Source organism: Maniola jurtina, chromosome 28 (genome assembly GCF_905333055.1).
Source record: "Maniola jurtina chromosome 28, ilManJurt1.1, whole genome shotgun sequence".
Lineage (NCBI taxonomy): Eukaryota > Metazoa > Arthropoda > Insecta > Lepidoptera > Nymphalidae > Maniola > Maniola jurtina.
In genome coordinates this window covers 2,602,724-2,626,285 of record NC_060056.1, presented here as the reverse complement: position 1 = coordinate 2,626,285, position 23,562 = coordinate 2,602,724, and the positions used below count along the sequence as shown (strand labels likewise).

The window sequence follows — 23,562 nt, the reverse complement described above, 5'->3', positions numbered from 1 at the left end:
ACATCAACCGATAGGGAGCGCCAACAATATTTGTAGTGGCAATACCAAAGATTTTTTTATGCTGGCATCCCTTTTCTCTAGAGTCGTTACATGTTTCATTTCACGCAGCTTTGTCGTTAATAAAAGACAGAAAATGATATCTATTAAATAGACAAATTTGACTGTAAAAATTATTACATTTAAAAATTATTAAATTTTTTAATAAATAAAGTTAGTTATAACTATTTTTAATAATTACCTTATAATTTGAATTTAATGCATGTTAACTTGTTACGTTTCGTTTCACTAGTGGTCATTGTTAAATGACACGTCTTGTCACTCGATTTAAAAAAAAAACATTCGTTATCCATCTGTTAGAGAAGTTAGTGTGTTTTTAATTCGTTTATATTTAATTTTATGCGACTAAGCTTTACCTGGACACCGACGGACCTGTTTTCTATTGTTGACCCACGCTATCTTTTTTGGACTCTGATTCTCATTTCGATTTGGTTACTTTCGACGATGCCGCTTGATAGAAAATGCTGTGTACCGAACTGCAGCAAGACACGTAAGTAAAATATTTTTCACAACTATTACAATTTCATGTTATTTTACTAAGTATAATACGATTACATATGAAGTAAATGTTAGTGGTAGTTTATGGCAGAGACTTTAGGGACCGAAGTCGAAACAAGTATTCTAGAAATATTATAAGAAATGCATACAATTTGTACCCATAAAATGTGAAGCATGACACCTGTGCCCTGTTTATCAAACATTATAAACCTTGCATTACAAAAGTTCAGTCTCGTTTTGTACGAAAAAGCCATAAATGCCTTTGTAGCTTGTAACTTGTTACGAAAAAATTTAAGAGCTTCTGTTGACTAAATCTATAATATTATAAAGAGGAAACCTTTGTATTTTTGTATGTTTGTATTGAATAGGCTCAAAAACTACTGGACCGATTTCAAAATTTCTTTTACCATTACTTAGAGGGATTCTTCCGAATCCGTATAGGCTATATTTTATCCCGGAAAATAGAAAAATAAATGTCCACCCGTGCGAAGCCGGGGCGGGTCGCTAGTGTAACATAAAAAGATTTATAACATTAGAGTTGTGTTTATTTTCTTATTTCTCGACAAAAACTTCGTGCAAGTAACAAAATCAATGAATGGCATGAATGATTCACTGCTATGTTCTTTTCTCTAAAAGATCTCATATAAACAGTACCATAGGTTAGGTATTAACATGGGTCTTCAATAAACCATCTATGTTTGCCAAATTATAGATCTGCAGAAAAGATGGTTAAATTTCTAATCATAATTCATAAAACTAATAAAATAGGTTTTACAAGAGGTTTGTAATCAAACTATGTCTTTGAAAAAAGTTTTATTTTTAAACATTGACTTAAATAACAAGTAATTCTACCATACCTTCTATTTTACCGACAGATAATGCGGTAGATGTAATTTGTGAGCTTGTAGACTTGTAACGTTTGATAAACAGGGCACTGGTGTAAGTTATGTTTTTTTATATATTGGTATAAAATACTCAAAAGTGGAATATTCATTGTTTGTTATAGGATTGGATGGAACAATATTACATCGTTTTCCTAATCCTGAAAAAGACCCGGACCGATTTCGTACTTGGCTCTATGCAATTGGTGGAGATATATTAGCACTGGACAACAAGACCATTCATAAATATGGAAGAATATGTCATCATCATTTTCAAGCTCGATTTCATACTGCTAGTAATAGACTATGTGCCAATGCAACACCAACCCTGAATCTACCAGGTTAGTATATTTTTGTAATTATTTAGTGTAGTTTAAAAACAACATTTGTGATTTCTATTGTGTAATATAATATGTTTAAAAAAATTAAATAGCATTATGATTTTTGGTAGTAACGGACTATTATCATACTTTGTTACAGGATTCTTAATTAAACGTAGGGAACCCCAACAAGAAGTTGGCAACATCAATGTTGAAATCATAAGTCAGTCGGACAAAGCTGAAGACATACATCAGAGCAAACCATCATCTTCTAACAGTAAGCATCATATTAATGTAACATACAATTTTACATGGTGCAAGAGATGCATATCAATGCATACTATTCATTAGCAGTTCACACTAATATTATAAATGTGAAAGTGTCTGTCTGTCTGCTAGCTTTTCACATCCTAACAGTTTAACAGATTTGAAGAAATGAATCAGAGTTAGCTAACATACCAGGACTGACATTACTTTTTATCCTGGAAAATCAGAGTTCCCACAGGATCTCTAATGGACCATCTGTTTAATCAGTTTATATAAAACTTTGCACAGAGATAGCTTGCGTCCCGGAAATTGTTAAAGGCAACTTTTTATCCCGGAAAATCAAAGAGTTCTAACGGGTTTTTTAAAAACCTAAATCCATGCAGACAAAGTTTGTTTACGACAAATTATTTGTAGCTATCAATTTGAAATAAATGTATTTATGACTATTTTTTATTATTCCAGTCGGTAGAAAGCCCCTGCAAGAAATTGGCAACATAAATATTGAAATAGTTGGTCAATCGGATAAAGCTGAAGACATAAATCTGAGCAATCCATCATCTTCTGATAGTGAGTACATGTACATTGTGTTTTCTTTCTAGTACTCTTGCAATACTAGAGACTTAAGAGATATAGTTCTCAAACAGAACTCATTTATTAAAGTAAATTGGTATTCATTTTGCATAAGCTCACTGATATTGAAATGTAAAAAAATACAGTTATTGACAAGTGCTATGATGTAAATCTTTAACTTTTCAAAGTTAGGTATGTGGGTTTTAAGTAGGGATGTTATGGATATATAATTTCGGATCCGGATATGGATATGGATATTGGTAAAAAATAATATCGGTTTCGGTTACGGTTATAGATATTAAATTATTTCGGATTATCCGATAGTTTCGGTTACGGATATTAATTTTTTTAAGGAACTGTAAAATGTGAACTGATGAAGGTGTCGCATTCCAGCGGAGTGCACAGTTAATTCGTACGAGTGTAGTATTTAGTTAGACTCCGCCCTATCCGAAACTATCCAAAACTTTTATTACGGATTCAGTTACGGTTACGGATATTTTTTTATTTCGGATATCCGATAGTTTCGGTTACGGATATGGATATCCATAACAACACTAGTTTTAAGTAATGAAATATTACTTGCTTTAACGGTGGAGGAAAACATTATGAGGAAACCTGCATGTCTGAGTTTTCTGTCATGTTTTCATGAGTGTGTGAAGTTTGACAATCTGCCCTTGGCCAGCGTGGTGGACTATTGCCTGAACCCTTCTCATTTTGAGAGGAGAACTGCGCTCAGTAGTGGACTGGCGATGGGTTGATCATGACTAATATTACTAATTCGGAAATGTCTGCTTGTCTGTCTGTTACCTTTACATGGCTTAACTGCTGAACCAATCTTAACGAAAATTGACAAATAGATTGCTTTGAACTTGGAAATGGACACAGGCAGACTTACACATACTTTTATCTCTGAACATCATAGAGTTCCCACAAGATGTTGAAAAATCCAAACTTTGCAGTTGTAGGCATCAGCTAGTATAAATAATATTCTCACTTATACTCTTTTAAAAGTGACTTTTTTCTGTTTCTTACAGATTTATTTACAAAGAAGAAATATGGTAAAGAAAAAATCCACCAGCCTGTCTTCAAAGGTACATTAATAGTTAAATTACAATATCACACTTCACACTATAATATTATAAAGGTGAAAGTTTGTATGTGTGTGTGTGTGTGTGTATGTTTGTTACTCCTTCACGCAAAAACTACTGGACGGATTTGACTGAAATTCAGAATGAAGATAGATAATATCTTGGATTAGCACATGGGCTACTTTTTATCCCGGAAAATCAAAGAGTTCCCACGGGATTTTGAAAAACCTAAATCCACGCGGACGAAGTCGCGGGCGTCAGCTAGTTAATAATATATTTTCTCTTACTAATACATCATCATCATCATCATCACCATGATCAACCCATAGCCAGCTAACTACAGAGCACGGGTCTGCTCTCAATTTGAGAAGATTATGGCCATAATCCACCACGCTGGCCAAGTGCAGATTGGCAGACTTCATATACATTTGAGAACATTATGGAGAAATCTTAGGCATGCAGGTTTCCTCACGATGTTTTCCTACACTGTTAAAACGAGTGATATTTAATTTGTTACAATGCACATATCTCTGAAAGTTATAGGTGCATGCCCAGAATCGAATCCCCAACCTCTGATTAAGAGTCATCATAACCACTAGGCTGTGACAGCTTGGATCCATATTGTGCATTAATTAATATTTATTCAATTTACAGGTTCTGTAAAACGTGGACTACCACAATGTAAAGAACTATCTTTCCTTAAGGAAAAAATTAAGAAGATGCAAAAAACCAAAGATAACTATGCAACAAAATTGAAGAAAGCACTTAAATTAACAGAAAATTCTACATTTTTAAAAGTTACGAGTAATTTTACAACTGCTGCCATGGTGTTTTTCATGATGCAGATTAATCTTGCTAATAAAGGAAAATTTGGAAGGAGATACACCAAAGAAGAAAAAATATTGTCATTAGCATTTTATAAAATGAGACCAAGAGCATACAGATGGTTTAGAAGCTTTTTAGTTTTACCTGCTCCTGTAACTTTAAGTCGCATGATTTCTAGTGCAAACTTGAAACCAGGCATAAATGAAAGCATATTTTCCCATTTAAAAAAACGAGCTTCAAAAATGTCAGAAACAGAAAAATTATGTGTGTTACTTTTTGATGAGATGGCACTCACACCTCATTTCGATTATAATAGAAAAAAAGATTTAATTAGAGGTTATGTAGATAATGGAATAAAAGCAGCAAACAAAATCGCGGACCATGCATTAGTTTTCATGATAAGAGGTATCCAAAAAAATTATAAGCAGCCACTGGCTTACACGTTTTGCAGCGGAAGCACATCTAAACTAGAATTAAAAAATCAAATCAAAGCTATTATAAGCAAAGTGCAATCTACTGGATTAAAAGTTATAGCAACCATTTGTGATCAGGGATCCTCAAATGTTAGTGCCATCAAAGAACTTGTGAATGAAACAAAAAGTTTATATTTAAAAAATAACAGAGAACTAAAACAAAACATTTTTATAATCAATGATCAAGAAATTGTCCCTCTTTTTGATGTTCCACACATGCTCAAAGGTATCAGGAATAATATGCTGACTAAAAATGTTTTATATAAAATAAATAATACTCTATGTACTGGGAAATGGGATCACATTATAAGATTATATGAAGAAAATCCGGAATACAAAGGGTTGAAATTTTTGCCAAAACTTACAGATAACCATGTCATACCTGCTAAAATAAAAAAAATGAAGGTGAAATGTGCGACTCAGGTGTTTAGCGCATCTGTTGCCAAGTGTATGGGATATTTTGCAGGTGAGGAATGGTTAACTTCTTTTTGAACCATTGTATTTCCGATCCAACTAATTTGTTTAAAATTATGATTGACTAGCCGACGCCCGTGACTTCGTTCGCGTGGATTTAGGTTTTTCGAAATCCCGTGGGAACTCTTTGGTTTTCCGGGATAAAAAGTAGCTTATGTGCTAATCCAGAATATTTTCTATCTCCATTTCGAACTTCAGCCAAATCCGTTCAGTAGTTTTTGCGTGAAGGAGTAACAAACATACACACACACACACACACACACACACACACACACACACACACACGCACATATACAAACTTTCGCCTTTATAATATTAGTGTGATAACTGTTTATAAAAATAGAGATTGATTGTATAGAACTTTACGTATAGCAAATTGCCTTTGCTTGCCTTCACTGCTCTATCTGTATGCGCCATAATAGAAACAAGTTTCATATCCGGTGTCCCAGATATATTTCATTACTAGCCGATGCCCGCGACTTCGCCCGCGTGGATTTAGGTTTTTTGAAATCCCGCGGGAACTCTTCGATTTTCCGGGATAAAAAGTAGCCTATGTGCTAATCCAGGATATTATCTAACTCCATTCTCAATTTCAGCCAAATCCGTCTAGTAGTTTTTGCGTGAAGGAGTAACAAACATACACACACACACACACACACACATACACACATACAAACTTTCGCCTTTATAATATTAGTGTGATTAGAATATTAATATTTGCAACATTTTACATAGATATTTTTATTTACTTTGTTACAGATAAAAAAATAATACCTGAAGAGAGTAGGGAAACTGCGGATTTAATTAAGTTTTTTGATGAACTTTTCGACTCGATGAATGGAAGTTTTGGAAACTCAGTAAAAAAGCCAGGGAAACCATTGCTCGGGCCCGTGACTCATTCATCCAGTCATCAAGAAACTTGGACAAAAGCAAAAGAAGTTTTGAAATCTATGAAATTTGTAGATAGGAATGGGAAAAGTTGCAGTGTCCCATCTATAAATAATTGGATCTGGACAATCGAAAATGTTATTTATTTGAAAGAGAAGTTGCTCAAGGATCACTGTTTGAGGGCTTTTTGGATGAGGCATTTCAATCAAGATCCTTTGGAGAACTTTTTTGGCTCTATTCGAAGCCACGGCGTACGAAATACAAATCCGACGTGTGCTGGCTTCGAAATTGCCTTTGCTGCTGTGCTTATTAATAATCTATCCAGCCACTCCAAAGGGTCTAATTGTAAAGCAGATTCTGCCAAAAATATGTTGTTCAACTCCTTAAAAAAAATCTTTTTTAGAGCCAAGGTAACCTCAAACAGTGATCCAGTTGAAATTGAATATGATGAAGTAATAAACGACCATATCTTGATTGGCATACAAAAAAAAAAGGCGGATGATAAAATTTTCGATGTTTTAAAATATGTTACTGGGTATGTAATAAAAAAAGCTAGGACGAATGTGTTCAAAAATTGTAAAGTTTGTATGAATAATCTATACAGCAATGACCATAATAATTTTGAATTTATAAAAAGTAAAGAAAGAATTAAAGGCAAACATGTTCTTACATATCCAGCCATAAAAGCTGTAGAGATGTTTTCTAACGTTCAGGATGTAGTTACGTATATATTAAAAAAAAAAAGTAACATGTATAACATAAAAAATTATATCAAAACATTAATACTTGTCCAGTGCAATTTCGATTTTATAACAATATGTAAACAACATGGTACTCAATTGTCTGATTATGTAATAGATGTATCTTGCAACTTATTCCTATATAGCTGGTGTAAAAATACTAATCGCATTTTAAGTGGCGCGAAGAAGGATGCCAATGAGGATGATTATATCCAAAATTGTGCTTTACAATATTATAATAAAAGAAAAAAATAAATCATTTATATTTTATTTTCTATACCATACCGCTTTGACACAAGTTTAACTCTTTCAGCTATGTTAGTTATAACAAGATACAAGTTAATTAATTATTATACATTTAGTATATTAAAATATATTAATATCTTGTAATTTAACTAACAATGAAAGAGTTAAACTTGTGTCAAAATATTCCCTGATTTTTTTAAATACAATGGGCAAGGGGCTATACCTATAGATATTGACAGTGATAGCTATAGGTATATATACGAGAAAATTAGTTCGTACATCAATCGCTTGGAGCGCTGACTTCCATACTTCGCCTAATTCTTGGGAGCGATAACTCTATACCCTAATATAATCCTACTCTATGGCTGTACCTAATCAAAGTTGAGAACTTACTCACACAGATCACTATATATCAGTCTGAAGAATATATGACCACATTTATATGACTTACTCGTCATGCTATATAATAAACTCTTTGTATTAATCTGTGGTTCTATGTGTATTGTGTCAACTCCAACCTCACTAGCAATCTAATCTAGTTACTGGTTACAACCTTATACCTAATTGAAGTTACAAGACTGATGAAAAAGCTTCAGTCATAGATTTATTATATATATACTAGGTCCAGTTTAAGAAATTAAATCTAGTATCTACTATAACCTATAAATTAGTCGATACTAGAATTAATTTCTTAAACTGGACCCTTTCAAGTAAAGATTTTTATATATAAACCTGTGAGCATTATACTGCCATTTTCAAAATTAAAATGCCATAAGCCTACGTTGTCCTATTAGTTTACAAATTGCGAAAAACCAAGTTAAATTTGAATTTCGCGGGCAGACCCGTCTCTTCCACCTTATTCCTACCACATTGTAATTTAATATGTTGTTACTACTTAGTGATTAAATACTCTTTGGTAGGTACCATATTTGTTCTTCAGGCTTAAAAGGGCTAGAACCCAGAGCTGTAAAACCAGTTAATTAAAAAAATAATTATACAATATACTTATATATAATTATACAATATAATTATACAATATACTACTCTGTGCAAATATACTACTGGAAACTATTGAGGTTGGAAATGGAAAATGGAAAGTGTAGTGTAATTTTACTTGAATTTTTCCAAGTACCTACCTATTTTGATAATAATCATGAAATTTAATGAAAATTTAACAAAATGAGTGAATTTGTCGAGTTAAACTTGCCAGAACACTGTGCAAGTGAAGATATGGCAAGGATTAATGATATATTCTGCATATTTTGCCTAAGAAAAAATGTACAGTTTATTAACTTGAGTACCTGTGTACACGCTAATGTACTGGATAACTTGATGGATATTAAGGTAAATACGTTTATGTTATTCAATTCTAATTTAATTATAGCTTATATACCATATTTTCTTGAATTTAGTCAGTTTTGACAGTTATTATAGTCGTCTTCTTCCGAATTGGTCCTTTAGTGGAAACAAGATGGCGAATCTTTACAGGCATTTTTCTATTTTGTTGTAATTATTTTTTCTGAGGGATAGTGGCTATTATTTATTTTTATTGATACTTTATAATCCTTTAGGAACTTACTTATTAAATGTGTTTTTTTACAGATGCTGCAGTTAGACCACGTTCTTTGTTCTTGGTGTCATAGCACATTGGAAAAAATGAATGACTTCAAAATACTAGTGTTAAAAAGCTTTAATATTCTGAGCAGTGGGGTAATCCTTTTTTTTACTAACCAATTTTATTGGTTTCAATTCCATTATTTATAGGGTCCCGTGCCACAAAAGGAAAAAAGGAACCTTAAAGGTGCGTACGCACTACAACTGAACTGCAGCAGCACTGCACGTGACTGCACTACGCGGCACAGAGCGGCAAATATTCTTTCTATCGCTTTGTTAGGTTTTTTTTTTTTTTTATTCACTATAGGTAAGCGCTTGACCACAATCACACCTGATGGAAAGTGATGATGTGGTCTAAGATGGGACGCGTTTACCTAGAAGGTGCCTATTCACTCTTGTTTTAAAGATACTCGGATTGTAATTGGTAGGAAACACAGTTTGCGGAAGAGTATTCCAAACCTTAGCCATGCGTATGAGGAATGAAGACGCAAAACGTTTTTGAGAAGAGCGACAGGAAAGAGCGGCGCTGCACTGCGCTTCAGCGGCCGTTGCCGCGCGTCGCCGCTGGAGAGAATTTGAGCAGCGCGCTGCCGCGACGCCGCAGTTCAGCTACGCTAGTGCGTCATAGCACGCCGCTGCAGTATGCGTACGGCGCTCGGACGCGATACACGTGCTTTGGGTTAGGTAATTAGTGTGTAGGCATGATAGACCTCAAAATAAATAACGAAATTTTTATTTTTGCCACATGACGTGTTCGGTATGCTCTTAGAAATACATCCTCAAAATTGCCAACCTCTAGGATGTGGGCAACAATGAAGTAATAATAAAATCCTCTTCACTGTCGCTCATCTTGCGACGTTGTTGCTTGTACGCGAACTGGTATAGAAGTGACGTGGAAGACGGAAGTGCCGCGTACTGCAGTTGTAGTGCGATAGGTACCGTGAGCGGCATGAAAGGACTTGGCGCGCAGTTCCGCTGCAGTTCAGTTATAGTGCGTGGGCACCTTTATAGTCTGTACTAGAGGATGCCCGCGGCTTCGCCCGCGTGGATTTCGATTTTTTTTAAATCCCATAGGAACTCTTTGATTTTCCGGGATAAAAAGTAGCCTATGTCCTTCCCCGGGATGTATCCCTAGTCTGTACCAAATTTCATTGAAATCGGTTCAGCCGTTGGGCCGTGAAAACGTAGCAGACAGACAGACAGACACACTTTCGCATTTATAATATTAGTATGGATGTCTGTCAAGTAGCCTAACTACTGGGTAGATACTTCTCGTTGACCTAGAATCATGAAATTTGCCAGGTAGGTAGGTCTTATAGCACACATAAGGGGAAAAATCCGAAAACCGTAAATTTGGTAAAAAAATCGTTAAGTAATAAATACATCACAAAAAAAATTCAAATGTGTTTATGAACAAATATGATTAGAACATAAACATTTTTAAAGTAAGATTAATGTACCAAATGGGGTATCATATAAAAGGGCTTTACCTGTACATTCTAACACAGATCTTTATTTATTTTAATGTATAAGTTTTATTTAAAGTGAAAAATATCGAAAAAATACAACTGTTGTACGGAACCTTCGGTGCGCGAGTCTGACTCGCACTTGGCCGGTTTTTTTCAAAAGGAATTAGGTAGGCAAAGCCTTTAAAATTGAAATGATGTACATTTCATCAAAATGGGCTTAGTCGTTTTATCTTTTTTGACAAAATTTGGTACAGAGGCAGAGTATCCTGGGGCAACTTTTTATCCCGGAAAATCTAAAAGTTCCCACGGGGTTGTTAAAATACGTAAATCCACGTGAACAAAGTCGCTGGCATCATCCCCCTCTCTCGTCTGGCTTTATACAGATTAGCCAATGTCAAGTTTGTAGTTATTTGCAAGTTAGGGAAACCCACGGGAAACTATATAAGTATGGACCTCGTCTGTGCCTTAAGTATGGACCTCGTCTGTGCCTTAAGTATGGACCTCGTCTGTGCCGGCGCCCCTTTAGAGCGCTTCCCAGTCAGTTCCACTCCACCACCAAAAAACACCAGTGAAACACAAAAACCGGCCACTTTTAAAAAAAAAAAAAAACACTCCAAAACGGCACCGCACGCGCGCCAGCAAACGCCAACACAGACGAAGTCCTGGCATCATCTAGTAGTAGCTAATATATAAGAACCGGCCAAGTGCGAGTCGGGGCTCGCTACGGGGTTCCGTAAGCAATTAATCATTTCAAACTACATATTTAATTAGGTAAAACTCAAAAAATTTACACTTTAGGAACTGTTGTTTAAATACCTACAGTATATCACACTAATATTATAAAGGCGAAAGTTTGTATGTGTGTGTGTGTGTGTGTGTGTGTGTGTATGTTTGTTACTCCTTCACACAAAAACTTCTGAACGGATTTGGCTGAAATTTAGAATGGAGATAGATAATATCTTGGATTAGCACATAGGCTACTTTTTATCCCGGAAAATCAAAGAGTTCCCACGGGAATTTTAAAAACCTACATCCACGCGAACGAAGTCGCGGGTATCAGCTAGTGGTTAATAATGTAACAAAGTTTCATATTCCTAACTTGTTTGAGACCCATCACAAAAATGGTCTAAAACTAGTCTAAAATCTAAAAAAGTCTAAAATTTTCAAAATTCCTTAACAGATGTCTATTGTCTATGTCTTAACAGCTATGTGCTTCCAAATTTCACTCTGATCTGTCCAGTGGTTTGAGCTGTGCGTTGATAGATTACTCAGTCAGTTTTTCCTTATACATAGACTAGCGACCCGCCCCGGCTTCGCACGGGTGAATTACTTTTATTTTATGGAAAAGTGGTTATAATGGCTAAAATATAAATGTTTGGTTTATACTATCGCGGACTTTTTTGTAGGCATTATTGAGTTCTACAACTTTTCTATAGAAGTCAACCATACATCTCTCACCATTTAGGCAGCGTTCGCGAGAATCGTTAACGTACAGCAGTTTTTTCGACGCCTTACTCCACAATTTTCACTATTACGAAAAATCCTATTTTCCGGGATACAATATATACGGATTCGGAAGAATCCCTCTGAGTAATGGTAAAAGAAATTTTGAAATCGGTCCAGTAGTTTTTGAGCCTATTCAATACAAACATACAAAAATACAAAAATACTACAAAGGTTTCCACTTTATAATATTAGTATAGATTTAGATATGTATTTTTGTTATAAAATATCTTTATTTTGTATGTTGACTTATTTATTCTGATAAAATAATGATTTTTTTACAGTTGAAATACAATACGAGAAACTACCCACAAAATCTTAGTTTTTCGAAAATAGAACAGCAATCCGCCATCGACTCTCAGCCAATAGAATACAGGGCCATAGAACATACAATCAAAAGCGAACCATTTGAAACTGATGTTGAAATTAAAGTAGAGGAAGACGAACTTTCGGATTTCGGAAACGATATACCATTGGCACAGATAAATAATACAGAGATAATAGTACAGAGTAGTACAAAAACAGATGAATCATTACCACAGTCTACTAAAAAAAATACTAGAAGCGAAAAAATAGAGAGTTCACTATCACCAAGTAAGAAAAAGCCAAAGAGTAATAAAAAAACAGAGAGACAGTGGACGAAGAAAGACAGATGCGAGGATAAAGTAAAGATAATTGTTTTATCCGAACAGGAAATGTTAGAGGATAGAAGATTAAATGCTTTAAAAAGCAGGTATTTAAAATTGCCTTACAAGTGTGAGAAATGTATCACAAGTTTCGACCATGAAGTGCATTTGATTGAGCATATGATGAAGAGACATAAGAAGGTAAGTGTTAATTTTTTGACGTGACAACGTCTTATAATTCGATAGAGCCGGCTGCACGCACGAAAAGAGATGACTCATGCGGCGTTACCTCGCTCTGAGGCGTTCCATGTAAGGCTTGAAGTGCAAGCGAGAGCGCGGAACGAGCGACAACGAAGCACAATCGCCCTTTGTTGTCACGTTCAACTATCGTCAGTAAACCGACTTTACAGACAACCAATTTTTTTTTTTAAAGAATATTAGCCATTTTAATCATCCATACTTATAAGATAATATTATAAATGCGAAAGTGTGTCTGTCTGTCTGTCTGTCTGCTACGCTTTCACGGCTCAACCGCTGAACCGATTTTAATGAACAGACTTAGGATACATTCCGGGGAGGGTCATAGGCTACTTTTTATCCCGGAAAAACAAACAGTTCCCGCGGGATTCCTAAATACTCATCCGCTTGATCGATTTGTATGAAATTTGGTACCGAGGTAGCTTGCGTCCCTGTAATTGACATAGGCAACATTTTATCCCGGAAAATCAAACAGTTCCCACGGGATCTTTAAAAACCTAAATCCACGCAGACGAAGTCGCGGGCATCCTCTAGTGACTAATATTCCCCTTTCCCCTCCAACTAAGCGCAAAGCTGTATTAGGAGTAGGTACGACAATAGTGCAACGGGTGGGGTTTGAACCGCCGACCTTTTGCGCTTTTAGCTATTGAGGCTAAACCAAGGCCAATTAACCAAGTTAAAGCTATTAACCGTTCTATTCCATCAGCCTGTATTCGTCCACTGCTGGACATAAGCCTTTCCAAGAGTGCCACCAAACGGCCCCCCCCCCTCCCCCTTCCCCCCCCCCCCCCCCCATCGTCACCTTCTTCAGGTCATCGGTCCAGCAGGCTGGAGGTCGTTCCACACTGTGCGTACCAGTACGCTGTCTACACTCCGGAACGCGTTTGCCCCATCAGACATTGAATTTTCTACCTATGTACACAGATATCTCCGAGATTTCTGAACTGATTTGCGTAATTTTTTTTTTGTTCTTTCCTTGACATGTTCCATGAAAAATTTGGATTCCAACTCCTCAATCCTGATGCTGCAGGGGATCTGACCAATCCACGCGGGCGAAGCAGCGGGCAGCATCTAGTTTAAGAAATAAATGTGTTTCTTTCTTTCATTCTAAACGTTATTTTGTAGGAAGAAGGCAGCCAGGTTTGCAACATTTGTGAATCGGTTCTTAACACGAAGATATCGTTTGAGGAGCATTATAAACGCCATTACAGGAGGTAAACATTACGGTGACTAATCCACGGAAAGAATTTAGTTAAGCGCTCTTTCCTATTAATTAAGTAAAAATTAATAGGAACCAACCTAGTGTCCTATTTTTTGTCTTATTTTTAGGGTTCCGTACCTCAAAAGGAAAAAAGGGACCCTTATAGGATCACTTTGTTGTCTGTCTGTCCTTTTGTCGTGTCTGTCAAGAAAACGTATGGAGTATTTCCCATTGACATAGAGTCATGAAAGGCAGGTAGGTAGATCTTATAGCACAAGTAAAGGAAAAAATCCGAAAACCGTGAATTTGTGGTTACTTCACAAAAAAAAAATGTGTTCATGAACAAATAATAATTAGGATTTTCAATTTTCAAAATAAGAGAACTATTACCAAGTGGGGTATCGTATCAAAGGGCTTTACCTGTATATTCTAAAACAGATTTTTGTTATTTTTATGCATAACAGTTTTTTATTTATCGTGCAAATTGCCGGAAAAAATACCCGGGCACGGAACCCCCCCGGTGCGCGAGTCTGACTCACACTTGACCGACACTTGAATCTATTCTTTTTATACATTCCTAGTTTTAGTGTACAATCCATACTAATACTAATACTAATATTATAATAAATGGAAAAGTGTGTCTGTCTGTCTGTCTGCTACCTTTTCACGGCCCAACAGTTTAACCGATTCTGACGAAATTTGGTACAGGGTTAGCTTGTATGCTGGGAATGGACATAAGCTACCTTTTAACCCGGAAAATCAAAGAGTTCCCACGGGATTCCTAAATAGTAAATACCCATCCGCTCAACCGATTTGCATGTTTGGAATCGAGGTAGCTTGCGATTCCTGCAATTGTCATAGGCAACTTTTTATCCCGGAAAATCAAATAGTTCCCATGGAATCTTTAAAAACCGAAATCCACGCGGACGAAGTCGCGGGCATCACACTATCACACTAATATTATAAAGGCGAAAGTTTGTATGTGTGTGTGTGTGTGTGTGTATGTTTGTTACTCCTTCACGCAAAAACTACTGGACGGATTGGGCTGAAATTTAGAATGGAGATAGATTATACCCTGGATTAGCACATAGGCTACTTTTTATCCCGGAAAATCAAAGTGTTCCCACGGGATTATTCAAAAACCTACATCCACGCGAACGAAGTCGCGGGCATCAGCTAGTCCTCTAATATATTTATTATAATAAATGCGAAAGTGTGTCTGTCTGTCTGTCGGTCTGCTACCTTTTCACGGCCCAACAGTTTAACCGATTCTGACGAAATTTGGTACAGGGTTAGCTTGTATCCCGGGGACGGGCATAGGCTACTTTTTATCCCGCAAAATCAAAGAGTTCCCACGGGATTCCTAAATACCCATCCGCTCAACCGATTGGCATGAAATTTGGAATCGAGGTAGCTTGCGATTCCTGCAATTGTCATAGGCGACTTTTTATCCCGGAAAATCAAATAGTTCCCATGGAATCTTTAAAAACCGAAATCCACGCAGACGAAGTCGCGGGCATCCTCTAATATATTTATTATAATAAATGCGAAAGTGTGTCTGTCTGTCTGTCGGTCTGCTACCTTTTCACGGCCCAACAGTTTAACCGATTCTGACGAAATTTGGTACAGGGTTAGCTTGTATCCCGGGGACGGGCATAGGCTACTTTTTATCCTGCAAAATCAAAGAGTCCCCACGGGATTCCCAAAAACCCATCCGCTTAACCGATTTGTATGAAAGGTACCGAGGTAGCTTGCGTCCCCTGTACTTGATATAGGCAACTTTTTATCTAGTTTCCTTTAGTATTGAATATTTAACTTTTTACTGGTTTTTTTCTAGATATGAATGTGTAAAGTGTGGCATACGGGGCAACAATGTATATTCAGTATTGAAGCACTATAAGGAGACCCACGGAAAGGTCGACTTGACTTTCGCTTGTCATTTGTGCGATTTCACCACTGAGTAAGTTTTAATTTTAAAACTACCGTCAAAAAAATAATGAACAAGTTTAAACTAGATATTTGTAACACCCCCGACCAGTGAAGGTTACAGTAACTAGAAAAGAGCTGATAACTTTCAAACGGCTGAACCGATTTTCTTGGATTATAGCTGAGAACACTCAATCAAGCCACCTTTCAAACAAAAAAAAAACTAAATGAAAATCGGTTCATTCTCTCGGCAAAGGAATCTTTTCTGAGCGAGTGAGATGAAAAGATTATTTTTGTACTTAATGTTTATTTTTCACTAATATTTTTTTTAATTTTTAGGGTTTCGTATCTCAATAGGAATAAAAGAACCCTTATACGATCACTTTGTTGTCTGCCTGTTCGTCTGTCCGTCCGTCGTGTCTGTTAAGAAAATCTATAGGGTACTTCCCGTTGACCTAGAATCATGAAATTTGGCAGGTAGATAGGTATTATAGCACAAATTAAGGAAAAAATCCGAAAACCGTGAATTTGTGGTTACATCACAAGAAAAATTCAAATATTTTCTTGAACAGATGATTAGAAATTTTCAAAAATAACTATATCGAGTGAGATACTGTGAAAGGGATTTACTACCTGTTCATTCTAGAACAGATTTTTATTTATTGTTATGCACAATAGTTTTTGATTTATCACACTAATATTATAAAGGCGAAAGTTTGTGTGTATGTGTGCATATGTGTGTGTGTGTGTGTGTGTGTGTGTGTGTGTTTGTGTGTGTGTGTGTGTGTGTGTGTGTGTGTGTGTGTGTGTGTGTGTGTGTGTGTGTGTGTGTGTGTGTATGTTACTCCTTCACGCAAAAACCACTGGACGGATTTGGCTGAAATTTGGAATGGAGATAGAAAATAACCTGGATTAGCACATATGCTACTTTTCATCCCGGAAAATCAAAGAGTTCCCACGGGATTTCGAAAAGCCTAAATCCACGCGGACGAAGTCGCGGGCGTCAGCTACTCGTGCAATATCTCGGAAAAATTACCCGAGTACGGAACCCTCGGTGCGCGAATCTGACTCGCACTTGGCCTTTTTTTTATAGGTCCCATCGACGTATACGCTACCATCGGGACAAACATCGGTTTCCTGTATTGTCGTGTCATTTGTGTAGCAGCACATTTGTGACCAAGACGGGGCAGCGCGTACACATGTTGTAAGGCCTTTTTTTTTTAAAGCATATTAGCCATGCTAATCATGACTAATACACCCCCTTTCCCCTCCAATTAAGCGTAAAGCTTGTGCCAGGAGTGGGTACGACAATAGTGCAACGGGTGGGGTTTGAACCGTCGACCTTTCGGAATTCAGTCCGCTCCTCAACCGTTGAGCTATCGAGGCTCTACTTAGCTTTATAATGCGTACTAAGGACTTCGTCTGTGGTGGCGTTTGCTGGCGCGCGTGCAGTGCCTTTTTGGAGTGATTTTTTGTTAGAAGTGGCCGGTTTTTGTGTTCTGCTGGTGTTTATTGGTTATTGGTGGTGGAACTGACTGGGAAGCGCTCTAAAGGGGCGCCGCGTGTATGTCGGCGGGCGCCGGCACAGACGAAGTCCATACTCATACATATAGTTTCCCTTACTTGTAAATAACTACAAACTTGACATTGGCTAATCAATGTCAAGCCAGACAAGAGAGAAACAAGTGTAAATTAAAAATTTATAATACCCCCCAACAAGTGTAAGTTACATACAGTAACTAGAAAAGAGCTGATAACTTTCAAACGGCTGAACCGATTTTCTTGGATTATAGCTAAGAACACTCTCGATCAAGCCGCCTTTCAAACAAAAAAAACTAAATTAAAATCGGTTCATTACTTTAGGAGCTACGATGCCACAGACAGATACACAGACACACAGATACACACGTCAAACTTATAACACCCCTCTTTTTGGGTCGGGGGTTAAAAAAAATGCGTACTAAATGAGAACTCACACGCCATTTATATGTCAAGTGCCGTGTCAAAAGTGCGATTTTTAGGGTTGTGTACCTCGAAAGGAAAAACGGCACCCCTATGAGATCACTTTGTTGTCTGTCTGTCTGTTCGTCCGTCCGTCGTGTCTGTCAAGAAAACCTATAGGGTACTTCCCGTTGACCTAGAATCATGAAATTTGGTAGGTAGGTAGGTCTTATAGCACAAGTAAAGGAATAAATCCGATAACCGTGAATTTGTGGTTATATCATTAAAAAAAAAAAATTAAAATGCGTTTTAATTTTCAAAGTAAGATAACTATACCAAGTGGGGTATCATATGAAAGAGCTTTACCTGTACATTCTAAAACTGATTTTTATTTATTTTTAAGCATAATAGTTTTTGATTTATTGTGTCGTTTTGACTGCTATTGTCGTACCCACTCCTGGGACAAGCTTTACGCTTAATTGAAGGGGAAAGGAGTCATGATTTGCATGGCTAATATTTTTTATTTAACAAAAGAAAAATAAAACTGACTTCAAAAACCACAAACACTAAAAAGTAAAAAATAACTTTTGTTTAGCTACATGTGTAATGTACCTAGGTATGAAGTCGGGCGAGCTTCACTCTTGGATTTCTAATTTTGTTTTAATATGCTCGCTCGACTTCATACCTAGGTACGTGTAGCTAAACAAAACTTATTTTTTACTTTTTAGTGTTTGTGGTTTATGAAATTTTTTTATTTCATAATTTTTAGTGGCCCCACTGTACTATAATATGCTAAGCCCAGTTAAAACCCTACTGTTTACTAAGCTATTACACTGATCGCGAGCAATTTGCTCTTATCCATTGAGGAGTTCTGTTCTCCATCTCCGAAGATATTCATCAGATCTTCACCAAATTTATATGGGACCACCTGCCCAGTATACCCACCAGTATACCCTTTCAAACAAAAAAAGAATTCCAAATCGGTCCAGGGGTCTTCGAGTAATCGGTTCCGACGAATTGAGAACCTCCTCCTTTATTGGAAATCGGTTAAAAAAAATCTGTTTCAACCGTTCTAGGTCCGTCCACAAGGAGTCCAACCGCGTATACTCATGTGAGCCGTGCGGAAAAGTGTACCGCACAAAGACAGGCCTTTCCTCACACATGGCGCTGAAACACTCGGAGGCGAAGCCCGCCTACTGCGTGACTTGCGATCTGAACTTCATCACAGAGTCGAGCCTCAGACATCACTTGAAGACTGCTTCTCGGCACATCTCTGATAAGGATAAGAAGTAAATTGACCTTACTGATTGTTCCGCACAACGTCCGTTCTTTCCGCACAAAGTCCGCCATTTCCGCACAAAGTCCGCCCTTTCCGCACAAAGTCCGCTCTTTCTTCACTAAGTCCTCTCATTCCGCACAAAATCCGCTCTTACCGCAAATTCAGGACTTTCCTCACACATGGCGCTGAAACACTCGGAGGCGAAGCCCGCCTACTGCGTGACTTGCGATCTGAACTTCATCACAGAGTCGAGCCTCAGACATCACTTGAAGACTGCTTCTCGGCACATCTCTGATAAGGATAAGAAGTAAATTGACCTTACTGATTGTTCCGCACAACGTCCGTTCTTTCCGCACAAAGTCCGCCCTTTCCGCACAAAGTCCGCCCTTTCCGCACAAAGTCCGCTCTTTCTTCACTAAGTCCTCTCATTCCGCACAAAATCCGCTCTTACCGCAAATTCAGGACTTTCCTCACACATGGCGCTGAAACACTCGGAGGCGAAGCCCGCCTACTGCGTGACTTGCGATCTGAACTTCATCACAGAGTCGAGCCTCAGACATCACTTGAAGACTGCTTCTAGGCACATCTCTGATGAGGATAAGAAGTAAATTGACCTTACTGATTGTTCCGCACAACGTCCGTTCTTTCCGCACAAAGTCCGCCCTTTCCGCACAAAGTCCGCCCTTTCCGCACAAAGTCCGCCCTTTATAAACAAAGTCCGCTCATTCCACACGAAGTCGCGGGCATCCTCTAGTCCATACTATCATCATCGCGTGCCTTCTTCGAAACGAAGTTTGGCGATCATCATCCGAAAAGCTTCTCTATTAAAAGCCGCCTCTTTCAACTTCGGGTAACTAAGCCCTGTCCACCCCCTTATATCGTCCAACCATTTACGTCTTTGGCGACCTTGAGCTCTTTTGCCTACAATTCTCCCTTCCAAAACTAATCTTGGGAACGAGAATTGTCCTCTTCTCTGTAAATGCCCAAAGAAAGCGAGCTTCCTTCGCATGATGGTGGACATGAGTTCTCTCTCTTTGTGGACCAATTCCAGTACCTTAGTGTTCGGTGTAAAACTGTTCCAGGTTATCTTGAGCATTTTCCTGTAGATCCACATTTCGAAAGCTTGTAGGCGGTTAGTTGCTTCCTTTTTGAGAACCCAAGTTTCACAACCATACAAGAGGGTGGACCAGACATAGCACTTTACAAGGCGGCATCTCAGCTCAAGCTGTATTTTGTTGCTGCAGAGGATTTTGGACATCTTGTGGAACATGGTTTTGGCTTGGCTAATACGGCACTTTATTTCTTGTAGGTGATCCAGATCCGAAGTGAAATACCTACCCAGGTACTTCATTTTCGGGACCACATCCACGCTCTGGCCCCTCAATTCCATCTAATATTATAAATAATACTATCCATACTAATATTATAAATGCGAAAGTGTGTCTGTCTGTCTTTCTGTCTGTCTGTCTGTCTGTCTGCTACCTTTTCACGGCCCAACTACTGAACCGATTTTAATGTTTGGTGCAGACTTGGGATACATCACGGGGAAGGACATAGGCTACTTTTTATCCCGGAAAATTGAAGAGTTCCTACGGGATTTAAAAGAGACCAAAATCCACGCGGGTGAAGCCGCGGACATCCTCTAGTATTATAATATAGGTTAAAATTTAAGCAAAAATCAAAATGTATTTTATTTTTAGAGGGTAGTCATTAAAATTCAGCCCAAAACTGAAAGGACTGCAACGTAAACGGAGCAATAATAATTTCAGGTTTACATGCAACGAGTGTGATGCCAAGTTCCTTACAAAGAAACTATTACAAGAGCATATAGACTGGGTACATCTGAAAAATACTAGTCATACGTGCAACAAGTGTTCTAAGGTGAGTGTGTGTTTTTTTTATTTTTTTGTAAAAATTTGTCCTTAAATAAATAAATTATTATTATTATTATTATAACCCCCCGCCCAAAAAGAGGGGTGTTATAAGTTTGACGTGTGTATCTGTGTATCTGTCTGTGGCATCGTAGCTCCTAAACGAGTGAACCAATTTTAATTTAGTTTTTTTTTTGTTTGAAAGGTGGCTTGATTGAGAGTGTTCTTGGCTATAATTGAAGAAAATCGGTTCAGCCGTTTGAAAGTTATCAGCTCTTTTCTAGTTTTCTTATAAAGGTTTTTGTGTGGGGGGTTTTTAAATCTTTGAAGTTATTTATTTAGGCCAATTACTGTAAATTAGATTTAGAAATCACACTAATATTATAAAGGCGAAAGGCGAAAAAATTGTGTGTATGTGTTTGTTACTCCTTCACGCAAAAACTACTGGACGCATTGGGCTGAAATTTAGAATGGAAATAGATTATACCCTGGATTAGCACATAGGCCACTTTGTATCACGGAAAATCAAAGAGTTCCCACGGGATTTTTGAAAAACCTACATCCACGCGAACGAAGTCGCGGGCATCAGCTAGTTAATCATAAGTAGAAGTTTAAGCTAGAATAATATTACTTACTAGCTGATGCCCGCGACTTCGTTCGCGTGGATGTAGTTTTTTAAAAATCCCGTGGGAACTCTTTGATTTTCCGGGATAAAAAGTAGCCTATGTGCTAATCCAAAGTATAATCTATCTCCATTCTAAATTTCAGCCCAATCCGTCCAGTAGTTTTAGCGTGAAGGAGTAACAAACATACACACACACACACACACACACACACACACACACACACATACACACACACACACACATACAAACTTTCGTCTTTATAATATTAGTGTGAAGTGTGATTCGCGCGATGCTTGTGGGCGCGATGTATTGGCGCCTAGTATCTCGGTAACGCGCGAATGAATTCGCGCGAAACGTTTCGCGGCGAATTCGCTCCTTCTGGACAAGGTCTAAGGTGCAGAGCACGGGTCTGCACGCGAAATACTTCAACATCACACTTATCACACTTCACACTAATATTATAAAGGCGAAAGTTTGTATGTGTGTGTGTGTGTGTGTGTGTGTATGTTTGTTACTCCTTCACGCAAAAACTACTGGACGGATTTGGCTGAAACTTGGAATGGAGATAGATAATATCCTGGATTAGCACATAGGCTACTTTTTATCCCGGAAAATCAAAGAGTTCCCACGGGATTTCGAAAAACCTAAATCCGCGCGGGCGAAGTCGCGGGCATCGGCTAGTTAAAAATATATACCAAGTGACAGAAAAACTATTTTACTATAATATTTCGGCGTTTATTAAGATGATCGCAGTCGGGTTTTAGTTTTCAACTATATCTTGTTTTTTATTGTTTCAGATATTCAAAAATGAAAGGAATTTGAAACGCCACCATCTGTATGTACACGACAAAATACGTCCGCCGAGAAATAAAATGTGCGACCATTGCGGTAGGGGCTTTCATGTAAGTAAATAAAAACCGGCCAGTTGCGAACCGGACCCGCACACGGAGGGTTCCGTACAAGCGTACAAGATTATTCTTGGATCTGACGTTTAACGGGCAAGCGCGTATGTCTTATATAGTTTCCCTAACTTGTAAATAACTACAAACTTGACATAATCTTTGTAAAGCCAGACGAGAGAGAAAAAAATATCTTTTTTTTATTGTAGCGGCTATAGAAACAAATGGATTAAACATAAAAATTTAAATAAGTCAAATGAGCTTGTGTGGCTATCACTCAGTGTTAGATACTGGGTTAGCGTATCAGTAGACTGGTGCAAAAGGTTTTTTCTCTCTCGTCTGGCTTTAAAAGATTAGCCAATGTCAAGTTTGTAGTTATTTGTAACAAGTTAGTTAAACTATACAAGTATGGACCCCGTCTGTGCCGGCGCTCGCCGACACACGCACGGCACCCCCTTAGAGCGCTTTCCAGTCAGTTTTTACAAAAAAAAAAAAAACACTCTAAAAAGGCAGAGCCAGCCAACACTAACACAGACGAAGTCGTATGCAAAAGATTATGATTAAAAATGCTTTTTCTTTAATTTCAGTCGTCAACGATCCTTCTGGCTCATATCCGTACACACACCGGAGAGAGACCTCTGAAATGTACGCACTGCGCCGCAACCTTCGCTCACAGCGCCGCTTTGTACAACCACAACAAGTTATTACATAACAAGAAGAAATAAATAGTAAAATAACTGAACTTTGTTTTTTTAGGGTTCCGTACCTCAAAAGGAAAAACGGACCCTTATAGGATCACTTTGTTGTCTGTCTGACTGTCTGTCAAGAAAACTATAGGGTACTTCCCGTTGACCTAGAATCATGAAAGGTAGGTAGTTAGGTCTTATAGCACAAGTACAGGAATAAAACTGAAAACCGTGAATTTGTAGTTACATCATTAAAAAAAAATTAAAATGTGTTCCAATTTTCGAAATAAAATATCCAATATCCAATCCAAAAATACCAAGTAGGGTATCATATGA

The 23,562-nt window shown here is 37.6% G+C and overlaps 2 protein-coding genes across 5 annotated transcripts in view; one reads left to right on the top strand and one right to left on the bottom strand.

The window, feature by feature from the left end:
• Positions 1-7,785, bottom strand: part of LOC123879614 (zinc finger protein 271-like) — a 36,710-nt gene extending 28,925 nt beyond the window's left edge. For both annotated transcript variants that reach the window (XM_045927404.1, XM_045927406.1), the window contains exon 1: positions 7,699-7,785. The gene's annotated coding sequence lies outside the window, so the exon portion shown is untranslated. The remainder of the gene's footprint in view (positions 1-7,698) is intronic.
• A 592-nt stretch (positions 7,786-8,377) lies between these two features.
• LOC123879617 (gastrula zinc finger protein XlCGF26.1-like) lies at positions 8,378-23,278 on the top strand. 3 transcript variants are annotated; one of them, XM_045927413.1, is made up of 10 exons: positions 8,378-8,671; positions 8,930-9,037; positions 12,198-12,740; positions 13,923-14,011; positions 15,836-15,958; positions 17,018-17,128; positions 18,942-19,154; positions 20,914-21,025; positions 22,439-22,543; positions 23,128-23,278. In XM_045927413.1, exons 1-10 carry the CDS (start codon positions 8,507-8,509, stop codon positions 23,263-23,265), a joined length of 1,707 nt encoding a protein of 568 aa, XP_045783369.1. In that variant the 5' UTR covers positions 8,378-8,506; the 3' UTR covers positions 23,266-23,278. The 3 variants fall into 3 exon arrangements, with proteins under 3 accessions (XP_045783369.1, XP_045783370.1, XP_045783371.1); XM_045927415.1 differs by lacking the exon at positions 8,378-8,671 and adding an exon at positions 8,807-8,833; XM_045927414.1 differs by lacking the exon at positions 17,018-17,128.
• Positions 23,279-23,562: the final 284 nt, after the last annotated feature.